We start from the raw sequence: 25,130 nt of genomic DNA, 5'->3' as shown, positions 1-25,130 counted from the left end.
ACTGCTCGCGGTGACAGGGTGCTCCAGGCCTGGTGGCAGCGGTGGCAGCCTGTAACTGAGCTTGTTACTCTGAGGAATGCCCATGGCTGGGCACAAAGGAGGGTGTCCTGGGCACAGCGGAGGCTTGAAAGGAACGGCTGTTTTGTGAGAGCGGGGAGGGAGTGATACCTGCCGCCTCCACAGCCCCCTCCCCTGCCACCCCCCCCCCCCCCCCCCCCCCCCCAGGACTGTCTCCCCATCCCCCTGACTCCTCACCCCCTCACCTCCCAACCTCCCCTCCTTAAATTGCCGCCCATTTTCCTCATCCTTTTACCAGCTGCCCTCTGGGTCCCTCCCCCATCCTCCCCTGAACGCCAACGCTCAGGGGATGCCCCCCCCCAAGAGCCGGCCCTCAGGGCATCGCCCCTCAGCGATGGCCTCTCCTTCCCTTCCGGGGTGGCGCCGCTTCTCTCCCGGCTCGCCCCTCATCCTGCCGTGGGATCGGCTCCGCTCCCCTCCCGGCCCCGCCCGCCGCCTCACGCCTTCTCCCCGCCCCGCCGCCGCTTCCCTTCCCTCCCCCTCCCTCCTCCCTCCCTCCATGGCCCGGCCGGCGGCGGCGGCGGCGCCGCGCGGTGCCCCATGAGCCGCTGCTGCCTGTCTCTCTGCATCAGCCCCGGCAGCACCGCCCGCCCCGCCGCCGCCGCCATCGCCGCCCCTCTCCCGCCCGCCGCCGTGTCCCGCCCGCCGCTGCTGGTGCTGGTGCTGCTGCAGCGCCGCCCCGCGCCGCCCGCTCCTGCGCCTCCGCCGCACAAGATGGCGGCCGGTGGGAGCGGCGGGGGCCCCGGGGGCCTCTCCTCCTCCTGCCCGCAGCCGCCGCCGCCACCTCCGGGCAACGGCAGCGCGGCCTGTACTAACGGCGCCCCCCCGTCGCCTCCCGGCCTCACCTACAACCAGTGCGGCGCTGCCAACCCGGCGGCGAGCGGCGGCGGCGGCGCGGGGGGCCCGGCGGCGGCAGCGGCGGCGGCGGCGGCTGCGGGGGCGGCGGGAGCCGGCGGGGGGGCGGGTGGCCCCGGCGGGGCGCTGCAGCGGGAGCCGGTCTACAACTGGCAGGCGACGAAGCCGACGGTGCAGGAGCGTTTCGCCTTCCTCTTCAACAACGAGGTGCTCAGCGACGTGCACTTCCTGGTGGGGAAGGGCCGCGGCTCGCAGCGCATCCCGGCGCACAGGTGGGACGGGGTTTTGGGGGTGGGGGGGGGCGTGGGGTGGCACCTGGGGGGGCTATGGGGGGGGCTGCGGGGGACACGGACCGCGCAGGGGAGGCCTGGACAGGTCGTGGCCTGTAGGCCGTGCCGGGAGCCTGGCGAGATGGTCGGGGCTCCCGGGTCTCGGGTTCTCGGGAGTGGGGTTCGCCCAGGGGTCGGGCAGCGTCTGAGGGTGATGGGGTGGGGGGTGCGAGGCGGGCCCTGCCCTGCCTTCCCCAGGAGCGCTTGAGCTCGGGGTGGGGGGGACGACGCGCCGGCCTCGGCGGGGCCCAGCTCCGCTCCGGCCTCGGGGCCCCGGCTGGGTGTGTGGGGGGTGGGGGGGGCCGGTGTCCGCAGCGCGGGTGCTCCGGTTTGGTGTTTGGGGAGGTGGTTGTGTCTCTCGGCGTGGTCAGGCACCTGGGATCGATGCCGTGTGTCCCCTTTGCAGCGCCAGCCCGGGTGATGGGCTCCAGATTTTGGCTGGGGCTGCCCTCCTTGGGAGCGTGGGTGGTGTGAGCAGGGCGAGGGTCGTGAGGGGGGAGACCCAGGTCCCTGCATCCCACCGGGAAGCAATGCTGGGTTTGTGGGGAGCGGAGGAGAGGAGGAGGAATAGAGCCTGCCTGGTGTCTGCTGGCAGCCACAGGGATCCACGAGGGTGCTGGGCATGCAATGGTTTGACACACCAAACTCATTCCACCACGTTTAATTTCAAAAATAACCTTTATTGAATCCTTTCTGAAGCCCCCTATTATGGGGTGTAACCCTCTTCTGTAAGAAAAAACAGCTATGGTCCTTGGAGAGCTGCACTGAGAATGACATCTGGGCGTGAGGTAACCAGCTGAGGTTGATGTTTAAGGCTGAGCTGCCATTTAACAGTTTGCAGCTCCAAGAATTTCCTCCACCTGCATCATGCAGAGCTGATGTGGCTGACTGACGTTCAGCAGCTTTTTGGGCTAGCTGGGTGAATCCATGCATGCCACTGACAACCTGCTGCTCTGGGAAGTGCCTCCTGGGCTGCTTGGCTGAACCACCACAAAGACAAGAACCTTTTGCTCAGAAGACTGGACCTGCTTTCATTGGGATGGAGGAAGGCTTGTTGGTGTGCTTAGAAGTGCTGCTTGGCAAAGGCAGCCTCACCCCAAAGTATTTCAGACTGCCACTTTCAATGTACGTGCTCATGTTCCTGGAAGTTGCCCCTTAAGATTTCCCTTTTCTTCTTCTTTTGCAAACAAAACATGCTTGTTCTAGGCTGGTTTGAGCATTCAGGGTGTCAGACCTTCCCTGGATGTGTTCAAAAAAAGGGTAGATGAGGTACTTAGGGATATGGTTTAGCTTAGGATGGGAATGGTTGGACTTGATGATCTTCAAAGGTCTTTTCCAACCTTGTGATTCTGTCCTTTTATAATTTGAAGCTTGGTTAGTTTTTGAATAAGCTTGTTGCTGCCCTGGGAAGTAGGCTTCCTAGGTGGGGAGGGGCAATGTTCAGCCTAGGAAGAAATGGAAAATAAATGAAGCTTAAAAAAAAACCCACCCCAAAATAGCCCCAAAGTGAAATGTTGCTTAATTGCTCTGAAATCCATCTGGTGTTCTGGGTGGGAATGGCAGAATGGAGTGTGTCATGCCGTGACATCCCACTTAGGGATTATACAGATTTTTAGTAAACCTTTCCTTTGTGGTGTTACAGTTGGGAAGTGCTGATGATTCCTGAAGTGCTGTGGTTATTGCAGCTACAGAGATCTCAAAAGAAACCCACCCAGACCCTTTCTGTGCTCAGTTCTCATACATCCATGCTTAGGACCAAAGTGTCCAACATACAACCTCACCCTGTTTTTACAGACTGGGTTTATTGTGATGATTTTCAGGCTGGGCCAGTGTATCCTACGTGGGGATGTTGGGAGCTGGTGGAGCAGCCTGTAATGTCCCAATGTCTCAGTGTCTTTGATGGGGCTGCATGGTGCACAGTGGACTGGTTAACACAACTCTGAGAGGCACAGACCTGCAGGAGCTGGAGGTGGTAGTGCAGCTGCTCCCTGGTTGGGCTCCTCTGGGAAGGAGGAGCAGAGGTGGTGTATTTGTAGGATGGGGTAGTTAAATAACATGTGTGCTGAGTGATTGCAGGTGCTGGTCTCTGCATGTGCTCCTGGTTCAGGGAGGAGGTTTCTGAGCACGACAGAGCTGTAGGTTCAGGTGTGTTTCTAGGAGTTTGGGAAGTTCAGCAGTTTGAGTAAATCACAGAATCACAGGGGTTGGAAGGGACCTCCAGAGCTCATCAGGTCCAACCCCCTGCCAAAGCAGCTCCCTGGGACAGGTCACACAGGTCGGTGTCCAGATGGGGCTGGAATCTCTCCAGAGAAGGAGACTCCACACCCCCTGGGCAGCCTGTCCCAGGGCTTCCTCACCCTCACTGGGGAAAAGTTCTTCCCCATGTTGGTGTGGAACATCCTATGGTCCAATTTGCAGCCATTGCCCCTTGTCCTGTCCCCACAGACACTGCAAAGGGGCTGCCCATTCCCCCTGCATCCCATCCTGAAGATATTGATAAACATTCATAAGGTCCCCCCTTAGTCTTCTTTCCTCCAGGCTGAACAGCCCCAGCTCACTCAGCCTTTCCTCACAGGGGAGATGCTCCAGGCCCTTCAGCATCTCTGTCCCTCCTCTGGACTCTCTCCAGGAGATCCCTGTCTCTTTTATCCCAGGGAGCCCAGAACTGGACACAACACTCCAGGTGGGGCCTGAGCAGGGCAGAGCAGAGGGGGAGGATCCCCTCCTGTGACCTGCTGGCCACACTCCTCCTGATGCCCCCCAGGATCCCATTGTCTCTCTCAGCCCCCAGGGCACACTGCTGGCTCATGGCCACCCTGTCACCCACCAGCACCCCCAAAAGCCACAGAGGCAGACAGTAGATACCTCATGTAGCAACTAGGAGCAGACATACATTTTTTTACATGAGAGCCCTGTTTGTGGGTAAATAAAGTGGATGTGCAGGGTTCCAGTGAAGGTTCATCTGTCCTGTGAAGTATCTGCAGCCCTGAGAAGGTTGGATGTTTTCCAGGTTGAGGGGGCTCCAGGCCCTGCAGAAACTGCCTGCCTTCCCTGGAGCTCTGCACCATGGGCTCAGCTTGCTGCTGAATCAGCCATGGAGAAGGTGGAATGGCCTTAAGGGGTTTTTTTGGTGTCAAGGCTCAGAAATGCCAGACTGAGTAGCCTGCCTCAGAGCTCCACAGTAACAACACAGCCAAGGCCAACACCTTCATTAGGCCCAGAGGAAAAGGGAAGGTTGTTGGGAGTTTTTTTTTGTCTTTTTCCAGATCTGCTTCATCAAGCACAACACTGGTGAGATTAGAAACACCTAAACCTCATCAGCCATGGGTGTGATAACTAGGATTGTTCAGCTCATCCTGTCTTTTCTTGGATGCTTATTAACTTGTACCTCCAGTGTCGTGAGCCGAGGTGTCCTAGTGCTTGACTCCTGGGCTTGTGTTGTGAAGAGCTTCTCCCTGGGGATTTTGAACCTGCCTCCTGCTTCCTTCACCTGGAGTCTCAGTCCTTGCCCTGGAAGGATGCAGCAAGTAGCTGATCATTGTTCATTAACGTCTCCCTACCGCTTCACCAAGCTGCAGCACGTCACGTGTTGCTCTGTTCCTGTGCCAGCTCTTCTGGAATAGATATTTTAAGACTTCTCTGCAGTGGAAGGGATGGAGGAGGGAGGTGGTGTGTGGTGGCAGAACAGTCATGGTTCTCAGGTGGTTTACTTTATTATTGGTGTTACTGTAGTGCATGGAAAGGGAGCAGGACTGTTGGGTATAGAAATTAAACTAGGTGGCAGGTGGAGACACTAGTGTACAGGAGGAAGCTGAGAAGATGGGTGGGTAGGAAGCTACAAGTAGTGTAATGAAAGACATTTTCTTGCAGACCTTCAAAAGCCTTCAGGAGTCAACTTTGCATCCTCATGAAGACGAGTCCAATGATTAAACTTCATGGAAGTTCCTGTGGCTTGTTGCTGAAAGTCAGTGTGATTTGATTCTCACACATACAGAGGGGATGATGAGAAATCAAGTGTGGCTTTATGAGTTCTTTTGCTCACCTTCTGCTCACTTCTCTGCAGCTTTTCAGGCTTCCTTTATCTTGGCCCTTACACAGTTGTTAAAAATAACCCTCTGCATGAATTCTTCCTCTTACAAAAGTGGGTCTCTATGCTGCACTTAGGGTATGCCCCTGGACTGGGCACTGGGGAGGCTGCACCTCGAGTGCTGGGTCCAGTTCTGGGCTCCCCACCATCAGAAGGACATTGAGGTCCTGGAGCGAGTGCAGAGAAGGGCAACCAGGCTGGGGAAGGGGCTGGAGGGCAAATCCTCTGAGGAGCAGCTGAGGGAGCTGGGGGTGTTGAGCCTGGAGAAGAGGAGGCTGAGGGGAGACCTTCTGCCCACCTCCCCTGCCCTGCCAGGAGGGTGCAGAGAGGTGGGCGATGGTCTCTTCAGCCAGGGGACAGGAGATGGGACAAGGGGCAATGGGCTCAAGCTGCCCCAGGGCAGGGTCAGAGCAGATGGGAGGGAAAAGTTCTTCCCTGGCAGAGTTGTCAGGGCTGGAACAGGCTGCCCAGGGAGGGGCTGAGTCCCCTTCCCTGGGGGTGTTTAAAAAAGGGTGGATGAGGTGCTCAGGGATCAGGTTTAGCACAGGATGGGAATGGTTGGACTTCAGCTTAAAGGTCTTTTCCAACCTGGGGATTCTGTTGTTTCCTTCCTCAGAGTTGCAGGTCTGTGTCAGGCTCCTGGGGGTTAGGAGAGATTTGCTGTGTGCTGGTTGCTGCAGCACTTCAGAAAGTTAAGAGGGGAGGACTGAGACAGCCCTGTGACTCTGCCAGGTTGGCTTAACAGTTGTGTTTCTCCCATCTGAAACTCTTCCCAGCTCTTCCTTTTGCAGATCTGAGTGGTTGGGGCAAACTGTTGGACTGTGTAGGAGAACCAGCAAACATCCCTGCTTTCCCTGGCTTTAGGTGCCCTTTCCAGCAAGAGTAAGAAGACATCATCCTCTGGCAGGGGGGTTGGAACTCTGTGATCCTTGGGGTCCCTTCCAACCCAGACCAGGCTGGGATTCTATGATCATGAAGACAGAGATTTTCTTATGTTAAGTTTATTCCCTTAATGTTTTAAGGGAACTTGAAATTTGGGGTCCTCTGTCTCTCATTTGGACTTGATGATCTTGAAGGTCTTTTCCAGCCATGATGATGCTATGATTCTATCTCTGGCACCTTCTGGGATCTCTTTAGGGCTCAGCAGGTTTAAAAAAAATGGGGCTCACTTGTCCCAGAGTGAAATGGAACCAAAACTTGGAGAGTGGTGGGGTTGATTGGTATTTTTTTTTGATTGATGCCCTTTTCAAATTGCTTCTGAATACTGCTTGTTCACTGAGGGTATATGCTGTGCTGGCTGTAAGAATGTAATTTTAGAATGCAATTAATTTATAGTAACTTATAGTAATTTTTAGTAGCAAATAATGCCTGTGATCAGCTTGTTGCCATCACTGCTTTTGTAGGAACAAGGACTTTGGCTTCATCTGGCAACTCTAGCATTGGGAAAGAAGGTTTTTTATTTGCTCTTGACATTTTTCTTCAGAATTCTTTGACAAAAATATGCATATGTGTGCTTTTTTTTCTTCTTAGCTTTAACCACTGTGGTTTGTCCCTGGCTCTCTTAACCCATCAGAAACAGAACAGCCCAGCTTGTCAGCCAACTGCTGTGTGACAGCAAACAAGCCTGGCACATCCATGGCACTTGGCTCTGTGGTGTCCATGGAAGGCTTCCTCTGGATGGGAGGGGAGTGAAAAGTGAGAAAATGAAAAATGTTGGTTAAGAGAAGACCAGAGAGGCTCCTGTGTCACTGCCCACTGCAGAAGGAACTGAAAGGTGGCTTTTCCCAGGCTCTGAGTACTGGGGGGTGTTTTGTCTTGTGCCTTCTGCCTTCTGCCTGTGGTTCTTGATGCTTCTGTCTGTCCCAAGTCTGCATCAAACTGCTGCAGGCAGAGCACCTGAGTTTGCCATCTCCTCCCTTTGTGCAGCTGGTTGGAGAAGTGGTTGCAGAAGCTGCTCCTGCAGCCTGGGCTCTGCTTCCCCTGTGCTGCTGGACTGGGACCTTCTGGCCTGTGGTGTGTTTGCCTTGAGGGAGCTGCTTGGTGGCAGACACCAGGAATGAGATTGCTTGGGGGGGTGGGAGGGAGGGGAACTCCCCTCTTCATTTCCAGACAATAACAGTTCTCAAAATGGCTTTTCTGTGGCATAAGGCAGGTCCAGCAGCTTAATAACCAGGTCTGTGCCTCCTGGTAAGGTGGGAGGTGGTGTTTTATCATTAACATGAGCTGCAGTCCTGTCTTTGGTCTCTGTCTGAGGGAGCTCTTGCTTCAGTTTTCCTCAGTTCTGAGAAGGTGCCTCTTGCTGTTGGTGACCACCTAAACTCACAGCAGTGCAGGGAGGGTTTGTGTGCACCTCACAGTGCTGGTTTTCCTCAAGTGAGGCTTTCTCTGCCTTCAGGGCTGAGCCTGGAGTGGGATTTGCATGGAAGGAGATGGCAGTCTGCCTGGGAAGGGCAGCTCCTGGGCTGGGTGCTGCAGGATGAGCTGGTGTCCACAGCTCCTGGTGATGCTGCCCCAGTGCATTGTGTGTGTTCTGAGAGCTTGCTCTGCTGTCACCAGGAATGGAGGAGGGTGGGTAGCCTGCAGGGATCAGTTTTCCCAAAGCATTTTCAATATGTGACTGTGGGGAATTGCACCAAGACATGGGCTCTGCCTCCTGGAAGAACTTCAACTCCTTAACTCAGTTGGTTTTCAGCTTCTCAAGCTGAATGGTCTGTAAGCTCTACAAGGACTTTGCAACAGGCACAAATACACCCTTCTGTGATGCACAAAATGTGGGGTTTGGGGAGTTGTTTCTGTGCTGTGTACTGGGACAGGGCTCAGAATGAAGCTACTTGCAACTTTGAGTGAAGGACCAGAAAGCCTGACACTCCCTTCTGTTGCAAAACATCTTTGCTTGAACACTAGGCACAGTTTGCTTTCCCTGGGGCTGCCCTTGGGGAATAGCAGCTAGCCTGGGATTATTGTAAAGTGAATAGTGTTTAACCTGAGGTTTGCTGTCTGTTTGTTTCCACACCAGGTTTGTGCTGGCTGTGGGCAGTGCAGTCTTTGATGCCATGTTCAACGGTGGGATGGCCACAACTTCTACAGAGATTGAGCTGCCTGATGTGGAGCCTGCTGCCTTCCTAGCCCTGCTGAAGTAAGCCTCTTCTAATATACAACTGGAATAAACAGATATAGTGGTGAAAAGGGTATTTTCCATGAAAGCATTGAACCATTTTGCAGGGTGATTAAGTTTCTAAATGCCTCTTTGGTCAGTGTTTCAATGCTGCTGGTAAATCCCTCTTCTCCTGGGTCAAAGCCTGGTGTGGCTGCTGCACAAAGATACCTGATTGACTCTGTGCTTTGGTTTAGCAATAGTTAACACACCCTCATGCTGCTGATCTGCAGTGTGGGCAAAGCTAGACTGCATCATTTATAATTCTCTAAGTATGTCATTACATCTAGTTATGCCAGGCAGATGCAGCACTAGGGAGGTGTTTTGGGTAGCAGTTGGAATGCATGCTGGCCCTTGCAGTTGAGTTGATACTTGCCTGTTCAGACATTTATCTCTCAAAATCTCATTGATGAATTGCTTTGATTTGATCCAAATGATTGAGGGAAGTGGAGGAAAGTAATCCTCTCCAAACTCTGCAGGTTACAGATACTCAGAGCTCGTTCAGGCAACAGGCAAATGAGCAAGTTACAACAGGCAGACAAGGGTGTGAAGTCAGTGTCAGACATTCTGTGTAGTGTCTCCCCTTGGACAGGGATTTTTTTATTACTGCTCTTTCAGAGAGCTGGATTTGAATTTGCCAGTTCAAAGGAGGAGGAGGAAGGGGCTGTGACATCCTGTTCACTGATTTCTTTAAGCTTGGCTGGTGCTGTGTGACATCCAGCAGCCATCCTGAATGGATGCTGAAAAGCCATTGTCCCATTTCTATAGGATTTCTGTAACCTACTTCCAGGGGTTTCCAGTCCTGTGCTCTTGACATGTTCCCTGCTTGCTTCCTACTGGGAACAATGACTATATATAGCTTTGGCACGCTTCTTCCTTTACCTTCAGAAACTGCTGCTCATGACTGCACTGTGGTAGAAGATATTAAAATTGATCTTTGCTGGAATGCAAAGCCAGAAATAATAGGGAGCCCCTTGCCCCCTCCCCTTTGGCTCATTTTAAACCAGCACATGGGGAATCCCTCTAATTGGCACATGACTCCCTCAGCCTGGTGGATCTCTGGAGTGCAGAGCTAGTATCTATCTTTAAAATATAGACTTAAAATACCAAATTAGAGGCAAAGTAATGTTTCCTTGCCAGTGCTGGGATTTCAGCATTTGTATAAACAATCTGATCTTGGAAGAGAACCGTCATCTGGGAACACTGAAGTGCTGAGTTGAGGTGGATTTCAGTGGGAACACTGATGTTTTGTATAGGAGGAATTGTGTGGGGGTTATCCCAGTGCCTCCAGATTTCCCAGTTTATGCAGCAGCAGCTGCACATGTGGTAGGATGATATCTGAGATACTTACATCTAGAGTCAAACTGTCACTTTTAAGATGTTCAGAGATTGAATGTGCCAGAGGAACTCTGTTCCAGTGGGAAGCTTCCCATGTATGTGGTGTGAACCTTCTCAGACTAAAACTGGTCCCTCCAGACACTGATCTGAAATGGCAGCTGATCCTTATGTATGTCTCTGGGCTTGGTCCAAGCCATGACTGTGTAGGACCAGGAGCTTATCAAGGGACAAAGTGCCCACCCTGAGCATTCAGCAGAAGGTCCCTTCTGGACCCTAGACTGATTGTGTTTGTAGGCTAGTGGCCTTTAATAGGTCTGCTGTAATTGTGTGAGAAGGCCTTTTTCATTATTGTTATTATTTCTATTCTCCTGGTAACCCAAAGAACATGTTTGCAGTTACAATCCAAACCTCCTTTTAAATTGATACTATGCTTTTTCAGTTTGAGCTGCTTTTGTTACCCCTTTTAGCTGCACTGTTTGGACTGTTATAAAAAATCCAGTTGCAGTGATTGCAGTAAATAGAACTGGTTGTTTTTAGAGCAACTGTGTTCCTTTAAGCTTGTAATAAAAAAAGATTAGCTAGTGAAAATAGGGCTGGTGGAGGGATGTGTGCAGAATACATTTGTGAACTTGTGGCTTGATGTTGTTATTAACAGAAGCTCTAGAGCAGCCCAAAATTCTGCTTTCAGCAGCAAGGAGAGCGCTTCCCTGCCTCTGAATCCCCCTGTTCATGCATCCCTGAGCTCCTCTCCAGCCAGAGGACCAGGAGCTGCACTGCCTGGTGTGTCCTGAGAAGAGTGTGAAGCCTCCAGGAACAGCAGCCACGTGATGTGTTGCTTTGGAGAGGCACAGGAGAAGAAATTGCTGGGGTTTCCCACACACCCTGTGGAGTAGGAACACCAAGCACAGTTAATGTTACCCCTCTGTGCTTCCTGCCTTTCAGATCCTCATTGGCAAACGCTCCACTGGCTCAAGTTAAAACAGTAAACAAAAACTACATGGGATTGGGACTAAGATTAAGTGTGTAACTGGTTTTACTGAGCTCAGCCTGCCAGTTCCTGTTGCCTCTAATCAGCATGCTGGGGTAGGAAGAGGCTTGGTCAGGCTTCCTTTGTTTTTCCACGCGGAATGAATGTCCTTCCTTGTTTTGGCCTAACAGGGAAGGCTGGTGCTTTGCTTGCAGCATGGCAGTCCTTGTTTTTCATTACAACTAACAGTTAGCTGAAGTTCTATTGTGTGCTGGACTCCTGAGGGTTGTAAAATGAAGCCAGACAGGTCAGGGTGTAAAGTGAAGAGGTCGGGGGGGAAAGTTGGGTGTAGATAAACACACCTCGGCTGTAGTTGGGTGTATGTATTTGAGTGCTTGGAATGAGCATGTCAAATGGAGCTTCTCTTTTGAAGTAAGCAGGATTGATCTTTTTTTCCTTGTTTACTCTTAATTGAACAGCTAAAAATGTTAATTTTAAGGCCAGAGATTGTTCCAGCCAAGCTAGTGGCAGGCTGCACAGCTCACTGGTGGTGAGATGCTTCGAGGTGGTTTCCTAGCTGTGCCATTCAGTAACAGTTGCACTGTAAAGACTGTCTGTTCAGAAAAGAAAAAAAAGAGAGAAAAACCCCAAAACTTTTTAAACCAGAGTCAGTGGAAGGGATGTGCAAACCCTTCCATCTCTCAAGTTCAGGAGATGGGGCCGATGAGCAGCAGCACAAACATAGGGGTGGTTTTTTTTATGACTTGTGGGGGGGTTTTACCCTGTTTTCTTCCTGCCTTCACCAAAGCAATGTTTGTTTGCATGTTTCCAGATTCCTTTATTCAGACGAAGTACAAATTGGACCAGAGACTGTTATGACAACACTTTACACAGCTAAAAAATATGCAGTTCCAGCCCTGGAAGCTCATTGTGTGGAGTTCCTGAAAAAAAACCTCCGAGCAGACAATGCATTCATGCTGTTAACACAGGTGAGTCCCTTGAGCAAGGCCCACTTGGGAAAAGGAAGATTTTGGGAGTGTTACAGAGTTGATCATCTCTGTGGTTTTGAATCCTTCCTCACAAGAGGCTAGAGCTGATGGGTGGGTTCATTCCAAGAACAGTGAATTGCAGCAAGTGTTGCTGACCTTTCAGAACTGTTTAGTGTTTTGGTGGGGCAGGTGATTCCTTCCAGAGTGTGAGCTGGGGAAGAAATTAACGGTGTGGAAAAATTTCATCTGCCAAGAAGAAGAGTGAAATGAGAGGATTTTCACTTGTGTGGATTCAGGACTGATGTGATAAGCTTTATCTGCGCCAAAACTTGCTGGGTCTTGCTGGTCAGAGGTTCTCAGAAGGGCTTTTCTTGCAAGAGCTTCACTGAAATGGGGATGAAAGACAGAAAATACTTTTTCATGAGTTTTTCATTGGTTTATTTTCCTAGGAGACGTACAGAGTCACCTCTTCCTCAGCCTGTTCCAGCTCAGCCCCCTGCTGTGCTGAAAGCACCCACTCCTGGAATTTCTGTGCAGCTGTTTCTCAGCTCTTTGAGGGGCTGGTTATGCATCCTTGTGCCCCTCTGATCCCATCTGTGAGGGTTGGACTCCTCTTTCTTCCTCTGACTCCTCGAGGCAGCAGACCAGTGTTTACAACATGTGCTTAGTTTGGAGGAGATGAGACTTGGCAGGCGGGCTGATGAAAGAGTGTTGCTGTCCTTACCATGTCCCAGCCCCATCTCTTTTCTCTGCACCCTCCCTTCAGGTAGTTGTAGGTGGTGAGAAGGTCTCCCCTCAGCCTCCTCTTCTCCGGGCTGAACACCCCCAGTTCCCTCAGCCGCTCCCTGTGAGGTTTGCAAGTAATGCCTTTGAGTAAGGCCAGGGATGGCATATCACTGCCTCTCCTCTGCTGCAGTTTGCTTTGGGTTTGGCTGCAGTTCTGAGGAGGTGTCTTACACTGGCTGTCACCTCGTGAGGATTAGAGGTGTCAGCTTGGTGGTGGTGGTCTTTATTAGGGCCACAAGGATGATCAGAGGGCTGGAGCAGCTCCCCTACAGAGAGAGGCTGAGGGAGCTGGGCTGGTTCAGCCTGGAGAAGAGAAGGCTGTGGGGGGACCTCACTGCAGCCTCCCAGTCCCTGGAGGGAGCAGAGGAACAGGAGGGGAATCAGCTTGTTAAAGGGGAGATAATGGCAGGACAAGGGGGATGGATTAAAGCTGAAGGAGGGGAGGGTTAAATTAGATCTTAGGGGGAAGTTCTTTCCAGAGAGAGTGGTGAGGGGCTGGAACAGGCTGCCCAGAGAGGGGGTGGGTGCCCCATCCCTGGGGGTGTTCAAGGCCAGGTTGGATGGGGCCCTGGGCAACCTTGTGTAACTCCAGGCCTGGAGGTTGGTGGCCCTGCCTGTGGCAGGGGGTTGGAGCTCTGTGATCCTTGGGGTCCCTTCCAGCCCAGACCATTCTATGATTTCTGTGGCATGCTGAGTCTCTGCATCCTGACTTTGCTGCTTTGGTGAGGTTACATTTAGGTTCATGGTGACATCTTACAAGTCACAAAGGTGGTTCTTTGGCAAAAAAAGGAACTTGTAGGTGTCCTAGTTCTATGAATATCTGAAAAACAAGATACTGCAGGGGAGTCTGTCAGCTGTGCTGGGACAGCTGAAATGCCAGATGGAGACAGACTTTCCTGTTCCTTTTGTTTGTAACTTACCTGTCATAATTAATTATCAGTACTGGTATGTATCTAGTTTGTGTTTACTATTGCAGCATATCAAGCCTGTGAAATATTTGAGGCCAGGGTTCTTTAAGAAACATTTCTATATCTCAATGACTGGCTGCTTGAGGCACCTCACTTAATGGATCTGTTCTCCAGATGCTCTTGTCTGGTCATTCAGTGTGAAAATCAGCCTCTGCTTTCTGCTTTTACTGCATCAGATTGATAATTTGTACAGTTGGTTCCAGACCTGAGCTGTATCTTGTATAAAACATTTCCCAACAGGCTTAAGATTGTGCACCTCAGATTGCAGCCCCCCAAACCTTTGTGTGTGTCACTGCTGAATCCTGCTGGTCCAGCAGCTGTCACTGACAGCATTTCAAGCAACTGCAAACCTCTGGCAGAAGGATCAGTGGCAAATAGGTTTCCTAATTGATTGTGCCTCATAATCCTCTTTTCATGGCAGATGAACATGCAAACATCACTTTGATCAACAAGGAAATAATAGCTTGCCTAAAGCCACTGTGTGGGATAATGGTGTGTGATGTAAGCCCCTCACGTGTCAGAAGGGAGCCACTATGGCAGTGAAGTCAGAGTCAGTCTCTTGGCATCCAGGAGCACAGAAAGCTGGTAGGACTCCAGCCCTGGAAGCAGGTGGAGGCTGCTGGAGCATCCCTGGTCCCTGAGAAAATGGGAAGTTGTTCCAGCTCTCTCTGTCTCAGCAGCAAAGGTGGGTCTTGCTGGGTTCTGCAGCCTGTGAGCAAGGGTGAAACAGGAAATGCTCCATAGTGACTGGATTCCCAGCCCAAGCCACAGACTTTAAACCTCACCTGTGGTGGTGAGTTCAGGTCCCAGTGTGCTCCTGTGCTTGTGTTTGGTGTGATGTTAGAGCAGTTCCTTCCTGAACAGCAAAACCAGTCCTGGAAACAAGAGGTTGACACAGTGATGTTTGTGTGTTCCCATCTCACTGCTGTTGGTTAGGCACAGAGATGGTTGGACTTGATGATTTTAGAGGTTCTTTCCAACCCAAAGGATTGTGTGACTTTATGAATCTCTGTCTTGGTGGTCCAGGGGCATCTGAAGCACTAGTGAAATTATTAGGAGACTCTGCTTGCATTGGGCACAGAGACCCTGAGCAGTGGTCCAAGCTGTGTACAGGCTTCATGGGAAATAGTAACCTGTTGGGGGAGTGGGGGGGATTCATTAAAGTACTGAGTTTAAAGTAGCTGTTTCTGGGTGAAACACACAAATGCATTAAGCAGGGTATGTACCCTGCAAGGCTTTGCACATCCCCATGGGACACAAGCATGTGCTCACACGTGAGCTCAGTGTGTCTGTGTTCTTCCTCATATCCCTAGAGTGGGCAGGCCTGGAGCCTTTGGGCAAAGCTTTTACCTAAACAGCAAAATGATACAGTAAAAATTACTCATCCTCAGCTGACATGGTCATTATAGTGCTAGGAAAGAACTATGGCCACACTAACTGATGTGATGTAAATCTCTGAGACCAACAGGATGAGGTTTAACAAGGCCAAGGGCAGAGTGCTGCACATGGGACAGAACAACCCCCTGCAGAGCTACAGGCTGGGGGAGACTGGCTGGAGAGCTGTCAGGCAGAGAAGGACCTGGGGGTGCTGGGTGACTGCAGGCTGAATATGAGCCAGCAGTGTGCCCAGGGGCCAGGAAAGCCAATGGCATCCTGGCTTGTGTCAGGAATAGTGTGGCCAGTAGGGCTGGGGAGGGGATTGTGCCCCTGGACTGGGCACTGGGGAGGCTGCAGCTCGAGTGCTGGGTCCAGTTCTGGGCTCCTCACCATCAGAAGGACATTGAGGTCCTGGAGTGAGTGCAGAGAAGGGCAACCAGGCTGGGGAAGGGGCTGGAGGGCAAATCCTCTGAGGAACAGCTGAGGGAGCTGGGGGTGTTGAGCCTGGAGAAGAGGAGGCTGAGGGGAGACCTTCTCCCCACCTCCCCTGCCCTGCCAGGAGGGTGCAGAGAGGTGGGCGATGGTCTCTTCAGCCAGGGGCCAGGAGATGGGACAAGGGGCAATGGGCTCAAGCTGCCCCAGGGCAGGGTCAGCTCAGATGGGAGGGAAAAGCTCTTCCCTGGCAGAGTTGTCAGGGCTGGAACAGGCTGCCCAGGGAGGGGCTGAGTCCCCTTCCCTGGGGGTGTTTAAAAAAGGGGAGATGGGGTGCTCAGGGATCTGGTTCAGCACAGGATGGGAATGGTTGGACTTGATGAGCTTAAAGGTCTTTTCCAACCTGGGGATTCTGTGAAAACAAAGATGTGCCTGAAGACATGCACAGCTAAACCAGAACTGATGCCAAGTGCAGGTTTTTCTAGTGTTTGCTGCAGCCCCTGAACTGAGGGTGCAGTTGGGTGTGGTGTTGCTAATGAAGATGGCTCTGTGGGAGAAGGAGGGGGGGATCCTTACTTGGTATAAACTTCAAAATACCTTTTGTGTTAACAACTGTTTCCTCATTCCTAGGCAAGACTTTTTGATGAGCCTCAGCTGGCCAGCCTCTGCCTGGAGAACATAGACAAGAACACATCAGATGCCATCAATGCTGAGGGCTTTACAGACATTGACCTGGGTAAGCTTTGTTCCCTCCTGCCCCTGCCTGCTCTCCTAACAAGCTGCCCTCAGTTGCAGGTTAACACTTGGCACTTCTCTGCTGTGGCTCTGCTCTTCTGGAGCAATCTCTGGAAGGTTCATTCCCTGGAACTAAGTGCCCAGAGACACAGCTTCTGCAAAAGAGCATCCAGAAATACCCTGGAATCAGCTTACTTTGGTGCAACTTGAGTTTTCTGGGCATGCTACAAAGCCTGTTTCCTCTGTTGACGTTGGCAGGTTTTGGGTGGGTGTAACTTGCCTGCTTTTGTGGAGTTGGCATTTTCCTCTGAGTCTTTGTCAGGTTTTGAAGTTAAAAAGGTGCTGTGTTTTGCTTTGGAAGCAAGAACTGATTCTTTTAATTACCACATGCAGTTTGCAAACTTTCTGGGCGCAGTTAATTAACAATGAAAATTTAGACTTTAACCATCTCCTGCTGAGGTGGACTCAGGGAGGGTGCAGGTAACCTCCTGCCTTCCCTGCTGCTTGCTGCATCCAAATCTAACATCAAGTAAGTTGCAATCCCATTAACATGCCAATTAAAAGGAGTTGCTCTCTTGTGGAATATGCAGATTTCTCTCCCCCAGAGGCTGCCTGCAGCACTGTGGGGAGATGCTGATCAACTCCAGTGCTGCTCCCTCCCTTCCCTCAGCTGTACCTCGGGTGCTTCTGGCTACACAAAGCGGGGGTGACTGTAGTGAGTGCCTGAAGCTGTCCCTGTCTGTCCTGCCTTGCAGACACCCTGGTTGCAGTGCTGGAGAGGGACACGCTGGGGATCCGGGAGGTTCGCTTGTTCAATGCGGTGGTTCGCTGGTCGGAGGCCGAGTGTCAGCGGCAGCAACTTCAGGTGATTCCAGAGAACAAGCGGAAAGTTCTGGGCAAAGCACTTTCTCTAATCCGCTTCCCATTGATGACTATTGAGGAGTTTGCAGCAGGTAACTCAACAGAGGTGTTTCTGGCAACCCTGGTCTTTGCTTCCTCTGAACTACAGAGGATCAAGTACATGACAGTGGATGTTCTCTGTGTAACCTGGAGTAATTTGAGGTTGTTGTCCCCTCCCCTGTCACTGATCTACACAATCCAGTGTGCAAATGCTGTTTCCATCTGTGGTCACTCACTGTCTTGTGAAGAGGGTGGTTCTCCATCGTGGAGGAGCAGCTCATAGCTGACCATTAGTGCTCATGGTATGTGTAGGTGGGTGCTGTCTCCATTCAGCTGAGAGCAAAGATCCAAACAAGGGGTCACATACTTTCCTTTCACAGAATCACAGGGGTTGGAAGGGACCTTCAACCTCCAACCCCCTGCCAAAGCAGCTCCCTGGGACAGGTCACGCAGGTCAGTGTCCAGACAGGGCTGGAATCTCTCCAGAGAAGGAGACTCCACACCCCCTGGGCAGCCTGTCACTGGGGAAAAGTTCTTCCTGTGCTCCAACTTGCAGCCATTGCCCCTTGTCCTGTCCCCACAGACACTGAAAAGGGGCTGCCCATTCCCCCTGCATCCCATATTGAAGATATTGATAAACATTCATAAGGTCCCCCCTTAGTCTTCTTCTCTCCAGGCTGAACAGCCCCAGCTCCCTCAGCCTTTCCTCACAGGGGAGATGCTCCAGGCCCTTCAGCATCTCTGTCCCTCCTCTGGACTCTCTCCAGGAGATCCCTGTCTTTTTTATCCCAGGGAGCCCAGAACTGGACACAACACTCCAGGTGGGGCCTGACCAGGGCAGAGCAGAGGGGGAGGATCCCCTCCTGTGACCTGCTGGCCACACTCCTCCTGATGCCCCCCAGGATCCCATTGTCTCTCTCAGCCCCCAGGGCACACTGCTGGCTCATGGCCACCCGGTCACCCACCAGCACCCCCAGGTCCTTCTCCACAGAGCTCCTCTCCAGCAGCTCACCCCCAGCCTGTACTGATACAAGTGGTTTCTAACCATTCCAAGGGTTTAAACTACACAAAGCAAATGGAGCTGCAGATAATTGGTGTTGATTGTTGTTTGCTCCCAAAGAAATTAGGATGTTTCCCTCCATCCTCTATCTGCTGTTGCCTGTAATCCAGTGGCAGCCTTGGTCATGTCTTGCTGCTGCCATCCAGACAAGAGACACATAACTGAAACAAACTTTCAAAATACACTTTGAGCTGAAGGGCTGGTGTTGTTTAGTGTGGGTCTCAAAGTGTTTTTGAAGTTTATGTTAAGGTTTTGATCTACAAAGATGTCTAAATCATTTTAAACTGTTGACTAAAGTTGGGTTTTTTAAGGTGTTTTTATTTTCATTGCCTGTTACCTTTGACTTCACACTGGTGATTCTCTAGGGATTGAAAACTGGTGATTTAAAGAGTTTTCATGCTAAAACTGAAACTTGTTTTAGGCTGCAGTTATGTGTACAAAGAAGCAACACCACCAGTTCCTTTGCACATCACTTCTTGGGACAGAGATGGTGTTGGCTTCTTGGCACTGAATGGAGGAGTTTGTGTATACCAAGCTTGGCAGTTTTCTTCCAACCCTTCCTTCAGTTCTTGTGTCCTTCTGCCTCTCTGGGAGATAATTTTGACATATTTGAAGCCTTGAAAATCAACACTGCAGCCCATAGTGTCTGTCACAACTGCCTGTTCCACTTCAGCTCTTGCTCCTAAGTTTTCTCCAGCTGCTTTAACCTAAAGGATGGACAAAAGCAATACCAAAGCTGAGAGGCTGAGCTGGTCACTTGCTCCTTGACCAAGGGACTGCCTTGGAATTACTTCAGCTTCATCCTTTTTCCCTGTTTCTGAGTTATCTCTTTGCTGGTCACACCCCTCTCCAAACAAAAAAGGGATTTCTACAGGCAGTGGTTTCACCAGTTTGTTCTATAATCTGGCATCAAATGTGGAGTTTTGCATGAAGATGTTTTAACTGGCAAATGTGTCACTCCCTCCCCTCAGAGCAAGTAATAAGAAACATTTGAGAACTGAATTGCAGCAACACAGGATAAGTTTAGACATGATCAATGGCAACTAATTTTTGCTGAGCATATCCATGACTTCATTTATCTGTTAATTTCCTGAAATTCTTTCATCTCTGTCTATTGCAGCTTGGGCTGCCTTATGTCTGCAGAGTGTCCTGCTGAGTTTAACCAACTACAAGTTGCTTTAGACCAACAAGTAGCCAAGGATTTGCTCCCCACATTAAAGAGCCCTTAATACAGGTGTTTCTCCAGCATGGTCTGGTGAACAGAGTTGTGAAGCAGCTTTTGACTCTTATGCTAGAACACTGATTTTTACCTAGTTCCAGTTTTGAACTAGAATCATAGAATCCCAGCCTGGTCTGGGCTGGAAGGGACCCCAAGGATCACAGAGCTCCAACCCCCTGCCACAGGCAGGGACACCAACCTCCAGGCCTGGAGCTACACAAGGTTGCCCAGGGCCCCAGCCAACCTGGCCTTGAACACCCCCAGGGATGGGGCACCCACCCCCTCTCTGGGCAGCCTGTTCCAGCCCCTCACCACTCTCTCTGCAAAGAACTTCCCCCTAAGATCTAATTTAAACCTCCCCTCCTTCAGCTTCACTCCATCCCCCTTGTCCTGCCATTATCTCCCCTTTAACAAGCTGATTCCCCTCCTGTTTCTCTGCTCCCTCCAGGGACTGGGAGGCTGCAATGAGGTCCCCCCACAGCCTTCTCTTCTCCAGGCTGAACCAGCCCAGCTCCCTCAGCCTCTCTCTGTAGGGGAGCTGCTCCAGCCCTCTGAGCATCTTTGTGGCTCCTCTGACCCCTCTCCAACAGCTCCACATCTTTCTTATACTGGGCCCCCAGCTCTGGACACAGGACTCCAGCTGGGGCCTCATGAGGGCAGAGTGATTTCCCAAGCTTGAGTTCAGCATTGCTTTGGGGAAGAAAATCCAGTTACCAGAGGAAAGGTGTGAACATGTTTCAGCTCTTGCTGAAATCCCCAGTGTTTTTCCCTCCATTCTAAACTAAAGGTAGTAAAAAACCCCAAACAAACCCCAAACTGGGCTTTAAATGCCTGAAGAAAGGAGAGAGTCAAAGCAGGGTGTGAGCTAAACCAGCTTTGTCATGACAGAACGATATTCCTGTGCTTCCTAAGGGGATGATAAGCAGGTGCCATTCCTTCCCACTGCCCTTGGTAGGCTTTCACAGTGTCCTGTTAGAAAATACCAGTGTAGATGTATGAAAATTCCCATCTCTTACCAGTGCTGTCATCACTGGGGGAGCAGGGGCAGGGCTGCCAGCCTGGTGGGGGGTTTTAAACTGGTCACAGAATCCCCAGGTTGGAAAAGACCTTTAAGATCATTGAGTCCAACCATTCCCATCCTGTGCTGAACCAGATCCCTGAGCACCTCATCTCCCCTTTTTTAAACACACCCAGGGAAGGGGACTCAGCCCCTCCCTGGGCAGCCTGTTCCAGCCCTGACAACTCTGCCAGGGGAGAACTTTTCCCTCCCATCTGCTCTGACCCTGCCCTGGGGCAGCTTGAGCCCATTGCCCCTTGTCCCATCTCCTGTCCCCTGGCTGAAGAGACCATCACCCACCTCTCTGCACCCTCCTGGCAGGTAGTTGACTTCCCTTTGGGTTAGGACCTGCAGGTCCTGTTAGCCAGGAGCATTTCAGCTCTGCAGAGCTCTGTTTCAGGCTGTGGATGCTCCCAGCCCACGCTGGGCACACAGACACCAGGCAGCTCATGTCTCCCTGGGGTTTCTCTCCTGCCACCCCAGCCAGACACTGGGTGAGAGGAGGGTTTGACCTGTGAGTCAGATCCCCCTCCCCATGTAAAACCCCAAAGGATTCCCTCCTGCTTCCCAGAAGCTTGACAGCACGGCTGCTTCTGTGTCCCTGCACAGGGCCTGCCCAGTCGGGAATCCTCACGGACCGGGAGGTGGTCAGCCTGTTCCTCCACTTCACAGTGAACCCCAAGCCGCGGGTGGAGTTCATCGACCGACCACGCTGCTGCCTGCGGGGGAAGGAGTGCAGCATCAGCCGTTTCCAGCAGGTGGAGAGCCGCTGGGGGTACAGTGGGACTAGTGACAGGATAAGGTCAGCTTCTCTGCTAATTCTGCTGCTGATAGATGCGTGTGTACTGAGCTCTGAGCCTCCTCTAGACCTGAACCCACCAGGTTAAGTGCTAGACCCCGACTTCCAGCACCCAGACCCTGACTTCCAGCACCCAGACCCTGACTTCCAGCACCCAGACCCAGACTTCCAGCACCCAGACCCTGACTTCCAGCACCCAGACCCTGACTTCCAGCACCCAGACCCTGCCTTCCAGCACCCAGACCCCAAGGGGGAAAATGTTCTGCTGGGTGTAAAAGCCTCTCCTGGTGTGTTAAGCTGAGTGTGCAGCTGCAGACTGCCACACTTCACCTCTGTATTGGTAAAGACAAACTGTGGCCCTCCAGCAACTGGCTCTTGGGGGAGATTCTCTCTCTCCTTTTCAAGTGGCTTCCTGCAGCTGTACAGGCTTCCTCCTGTGCCAAACCAGTGCTCCATCAGGCCAGTTCCCTGCCCAATTCAAAGTGTAAATGTGCTTGTTGCAGCCCCTTAATCTCACTGATTTGAGGGAGGGATTAGGATAAAATGCTCCCTGTGACTGCTGTTCTGCTAACACCTAGTTTGTTTAGACCAAAACTTGTAGAGAAACAGCAAAGCCCAGTCCTGGTGCCACAGACATGGAGGTGTGGTCTGACAGGTAGTGGTGTTTCAAAAGCTCTGTGTGACCAGACAGTTAGAGCAAGACAGGAGGTCCTGGGAGAGCTGTGGTTCTGTCCTGTCTCTGGCCTGGGTGGAGGTGAGACTTGCTTTACTGTAGTTCTTTACATTTCTGAAGCTTTTTTGTTGCTGGTTCTCCTGCATATTGGCAGAGCTGTTAGTTGGATCCTCTGCTCCATTCATCCCCTTAGAGGAGATGCTAACTGGGAGAGCTGCTAGCTCCAAATGTTCACTGCTCTCAGATCTGCTCCTCAGTGACCTTTTGGAGCTTCAGTTTGTGTTCAGGCTCAACTGCTGCAGCAGAGACCTGTGTGCAGTTCCAACACTGAATACTTGGGCTGGTTGCAGAGCAGTGGCTTCTAGTCAGCCACAGGTGTTTTGTTCTTGAAACACACAGGACTGAAAGTGTTGATGGACAAGATCTCTTGGCAGTTTGGTGGGCACTGAGGGTTCCTGGCTGCCAGAGAAGACAGAGTGTAGCAGGGCAGTGGGGTGGATATCCTTGCTCCTGCTGCCTGGCACAGCAGGGATTCCTGCCTTCAGGAGCAGCAAATCTTATTTTCTACTCTTGTGTCAGTCTGCAGCACAGCAACATCCAGCAGATGCACAGGAGCAGGGCAACAATCCTCCAGTGCTCAGCAGGGACATATCTAAACTGACACTGAAAGTGTGACCTGGCTGGAGAGGCTGCTGCTGTTGGGGGAGTGGGTGCTGGTCCATGCTGTGCCAGCATCCCTGCCTGCACCTGCCTGGTGTTTTTGGATGCTGACATGGTACCACAGCCTGACCATGCTTTCTGAGCCTGGACTCTGAAGCCTGGTGATGGGATTGTGCAGCTTGATATTTTATGTGAGCAAACAACGTTCTTACCAGCCTGTTAGGACCCATTAAATCCAAGGCATAAAATCAAAGCCAGTGGAGATGTTTGTGTAGGATCCTTGTACTAAAACAGCACAGGAGTGGCAAGTTGGTCTGACTTTCCTCATCTGTTCCTGCAGGTTCTCAGTAAACAAAAGGATATTTGTAGTTGGGTTTGGATTATATGGATCCATACATGGGCCAACAGATTACCAAGTAAATATACAGGTAAGTCTCTGCTTTACCTCAATATCTGCTTCTAGAAGTGCTACCCCAGACATCTCAGTGGATATGCAAGAAAATCAGAAGTTAGACAGGACTGTATTTGTTGTCTAGACAGGGTGGTTGGCAGATGTAGTGAGGGCCAGATGGGGCACTGGGGATAAGAGGGATTACTGCTCTGGGTTTTATGCAGTGTCCTGTTGCATGCGTCACTGCAGCATCTCCCCAAGTACATCTTGGAGAGCTGTGATGCACCCTGAGAAGCTGAGTGTGTTTCCCCACACTGAGCAGGTCAGGCCAGTTCTGTTCTGCAGCAGCAGTTGGGTCTGGGGTGGTACTTGGACCATCTTTTGCTCTGAGCTGTGCAAATGCAGTGGAGCAGCCACTGTTCAGCAAAGGGAAAAGAATCCCAGCCTGGTGTGGGATGGGAGGGACCCCAAGGATCACAGAGCTCCAACCCCCCTGCCACAGGCAGGGACACCAACCTCCAGGCCTGGAGCTACACAAGGTTGCCCAGGGCCCCATCCAACCTGGTCTTGAACACCCCCAGGGATGGGGCACCCACCCCTCTCTGTGCTGGGCCTGTGCAGAGCTGATGTGCAGCCTCATGACATCAGTGTCCCACTCAAGATGATGAGTAGAACTGAGGGAGAGACCATGGTCACCTTGTTGAGACAGAGGTGGCTTACAGGAATCCTGTGGGCTTTGTTCTGGACCCAGCCTGGATCACTTGAGAAGACCCATCCCCAGGAAAGCTATCCCAGTGATGGGACAGGGGCAGTCTGTCTTCCCTATCCATCAGGTCTCCTCCTGGTGCCCTAAGCTCTTGGAGGAGAGAGGCAAGTGAAGGTCTAAGTGCAGAACACTGGCCTGCAGCAGGATGTTGGCTGGAGTCCTCAGTTGGGCCTTGGGATGAGGAGGGATTGTCTGGGGCTGCCAGGGACCCACAGCTGCAGCTGCTGGTGTGAAGGACACGAGCAGCGGGGGGTGGTCACCGCGGGGCTGGTTGCACCACGTCCTCAGGTTGGGTTTGAGGGGACAGGCTCCTGTGCTGGCACAGGGCTCAGCTCACCCTGCAGGTGGGAAGCTGACACGTGTCTTGCAGATCATCCACACAGACAGTAACACGGTCCTGGGGCAGAACGACACGGGCTTCAGCTGCGACGGCTCATCAAACACCTTCCGGGTCATGTTCAAGGAGCCAGTTGAGATTCTACCCAACGTCAACTACACAGCCTGTGCTACCCTCAAGGTACCGTGCTGGGGGGCACACAGGGGAGGGGCAGGGTGGGGAGAGGTGCAAGCAGCATCCTCAGTCCATCCTTCAGTGCCAGGTGGTTCCTGCTCTGCGTTTTTTAGGGCCTGTAGCGGAGTCTTGCAGGTTGGCTCTGCAGTCTGTGCAACGAGCACCTTCAGCACCAACACTCAGAGCTGGTTTTTAACTTGTAAGAGTGCAGCAATTAATGGGCCACAGCTGCTGATGCAGTGATGGGATTCATTTGGTCAGGAACCCAGAGCCTGCCTGCAGCAGCTCAAAGAAGTTGATGTTTAACTGTGGAGACCTGGTTAGAAGCAGCATTAAGCTCCGAGAGAGATGAGAACTTTGCTCAGAATACCTGAGGTGCAGAGACCAGAAAGAAAAGGGTGGTGCTGAGATCTCCAGAGCTTGGTGCTTCGGGCCGGGCTGGGAGGCCAGAGCTCACAGCAGGGTCTTGTGGGGCTCAACCCCTTTCTTGATCTGTTCTTCTCTGACCATTGCAGGGTCCAGATTCCCACTACGGAACCAAAGGACTGCGCAAAGTGATCCACGAATCACCAACAACAGGAGCCAAAACCTGCTTCACGTTCTGTTACGCGGCTGGGAACAACAACGGCACCTCTGTGGAGGATGGACAGATCCCAGAGATCATCTTCTACACATAGTGCAGCTGTGGAGCCGGCTCCGGACTCTGCCCTTCTCCTCCTCCCCGTTACCTTCCAAACTAAAGCTCTGGCTGAGTTTGACCACACCAATTGGAGCCACACTAGCCAAAGGTCTCAGTAAAATCATTTCAAAGCTCATGTTTTGCCTTTGTGCTAGTGATTCTGCTGCTATCATGTACCAGACTAAGTGATATCCCAGTATCATTTGTAGGTTGTCTGTGGCTAGTCCTTTTTCACTCTACCAATTAATCCTGTCTAACAACATGCAGTTCTTTTGGCTGGAATGAATGTCGATGCATTTCCACCGCTCTGAAGCATGGAG

At 51.8% G+C, this 25,130-nt stretch overlaps 1 protein-coding gene across 1 annotated transcript; it reads left to right on the top strand.

The window, feature by feature from the left end:
• The first annotated feature begins 777 nt into the window (after positions 1-777).
• BTBD2 (BTB domain containing 2) lies at positions 778-25,107 on the top strand. The gene is made up of 9 exons (XM_084276388.1): positions 778-1,205; positions 8,366-8,485; positions 11,641-11,797; positions 15,991-16,096; positions 16,851-17,048; positions 20,941-21,133; positions 22,804-22,891; positions 23,991-24,137; positions 24,647-25,107. Exons 1-9 carry the CDS (start codon positions 793-795, stop codon positions 24,806-24,808), a joined length of 1,584 nt encoding a protein of 527 aa, XP_084132514.1. The 5' UTR covers positions 778-792; the 3' UTR covers positions 24,809-25,107.
• Positions 25,108-25,130: the final 23 nt, after the last annotated feature.

Source organism: Gallinula chloropus (genome assembly GCF_964237585.1).
Source record: "Gallinula chloropus genome assembly, chromosome: 28".
Lineage (NCBI taxonomy): Eukaryota > Metazoa > Chordata > Aves > Gruiformes > Rallidae > Gallinula > Gallinula chloropus.
This window is presented reverse-complemented; position numbering and strand designations above follow the sequence as displayed.

What these genes read in the sequence shown, in the direction of transcription:
- BTBD2 (XM_084276388.1), top strand. Translation starts at nt 793, where the DNA reads ATGGCGGCCGGTGGGAGCGGCGGGGGCCCCGGGGGCCTCTCCTCCTCC. An exon ending in CATTCATGCTGTTAACACAG is followed by an intron (nt 11,798 to 15,990) that starts GTGAGTCCCTTG and finishes CCTCATTCCTAG; the next exon opens with GCAAGACTTTTTGATGAGCC. An exon ending in CTTTACAGACATTGACCTGG is followed by an intron (nt 16,097 to 16,850) that starts GTAAGCTTTGTT and finishes CCTGCCTTGCAG; the next exon opens with ACACCCTGGTTGCAGTGCTG.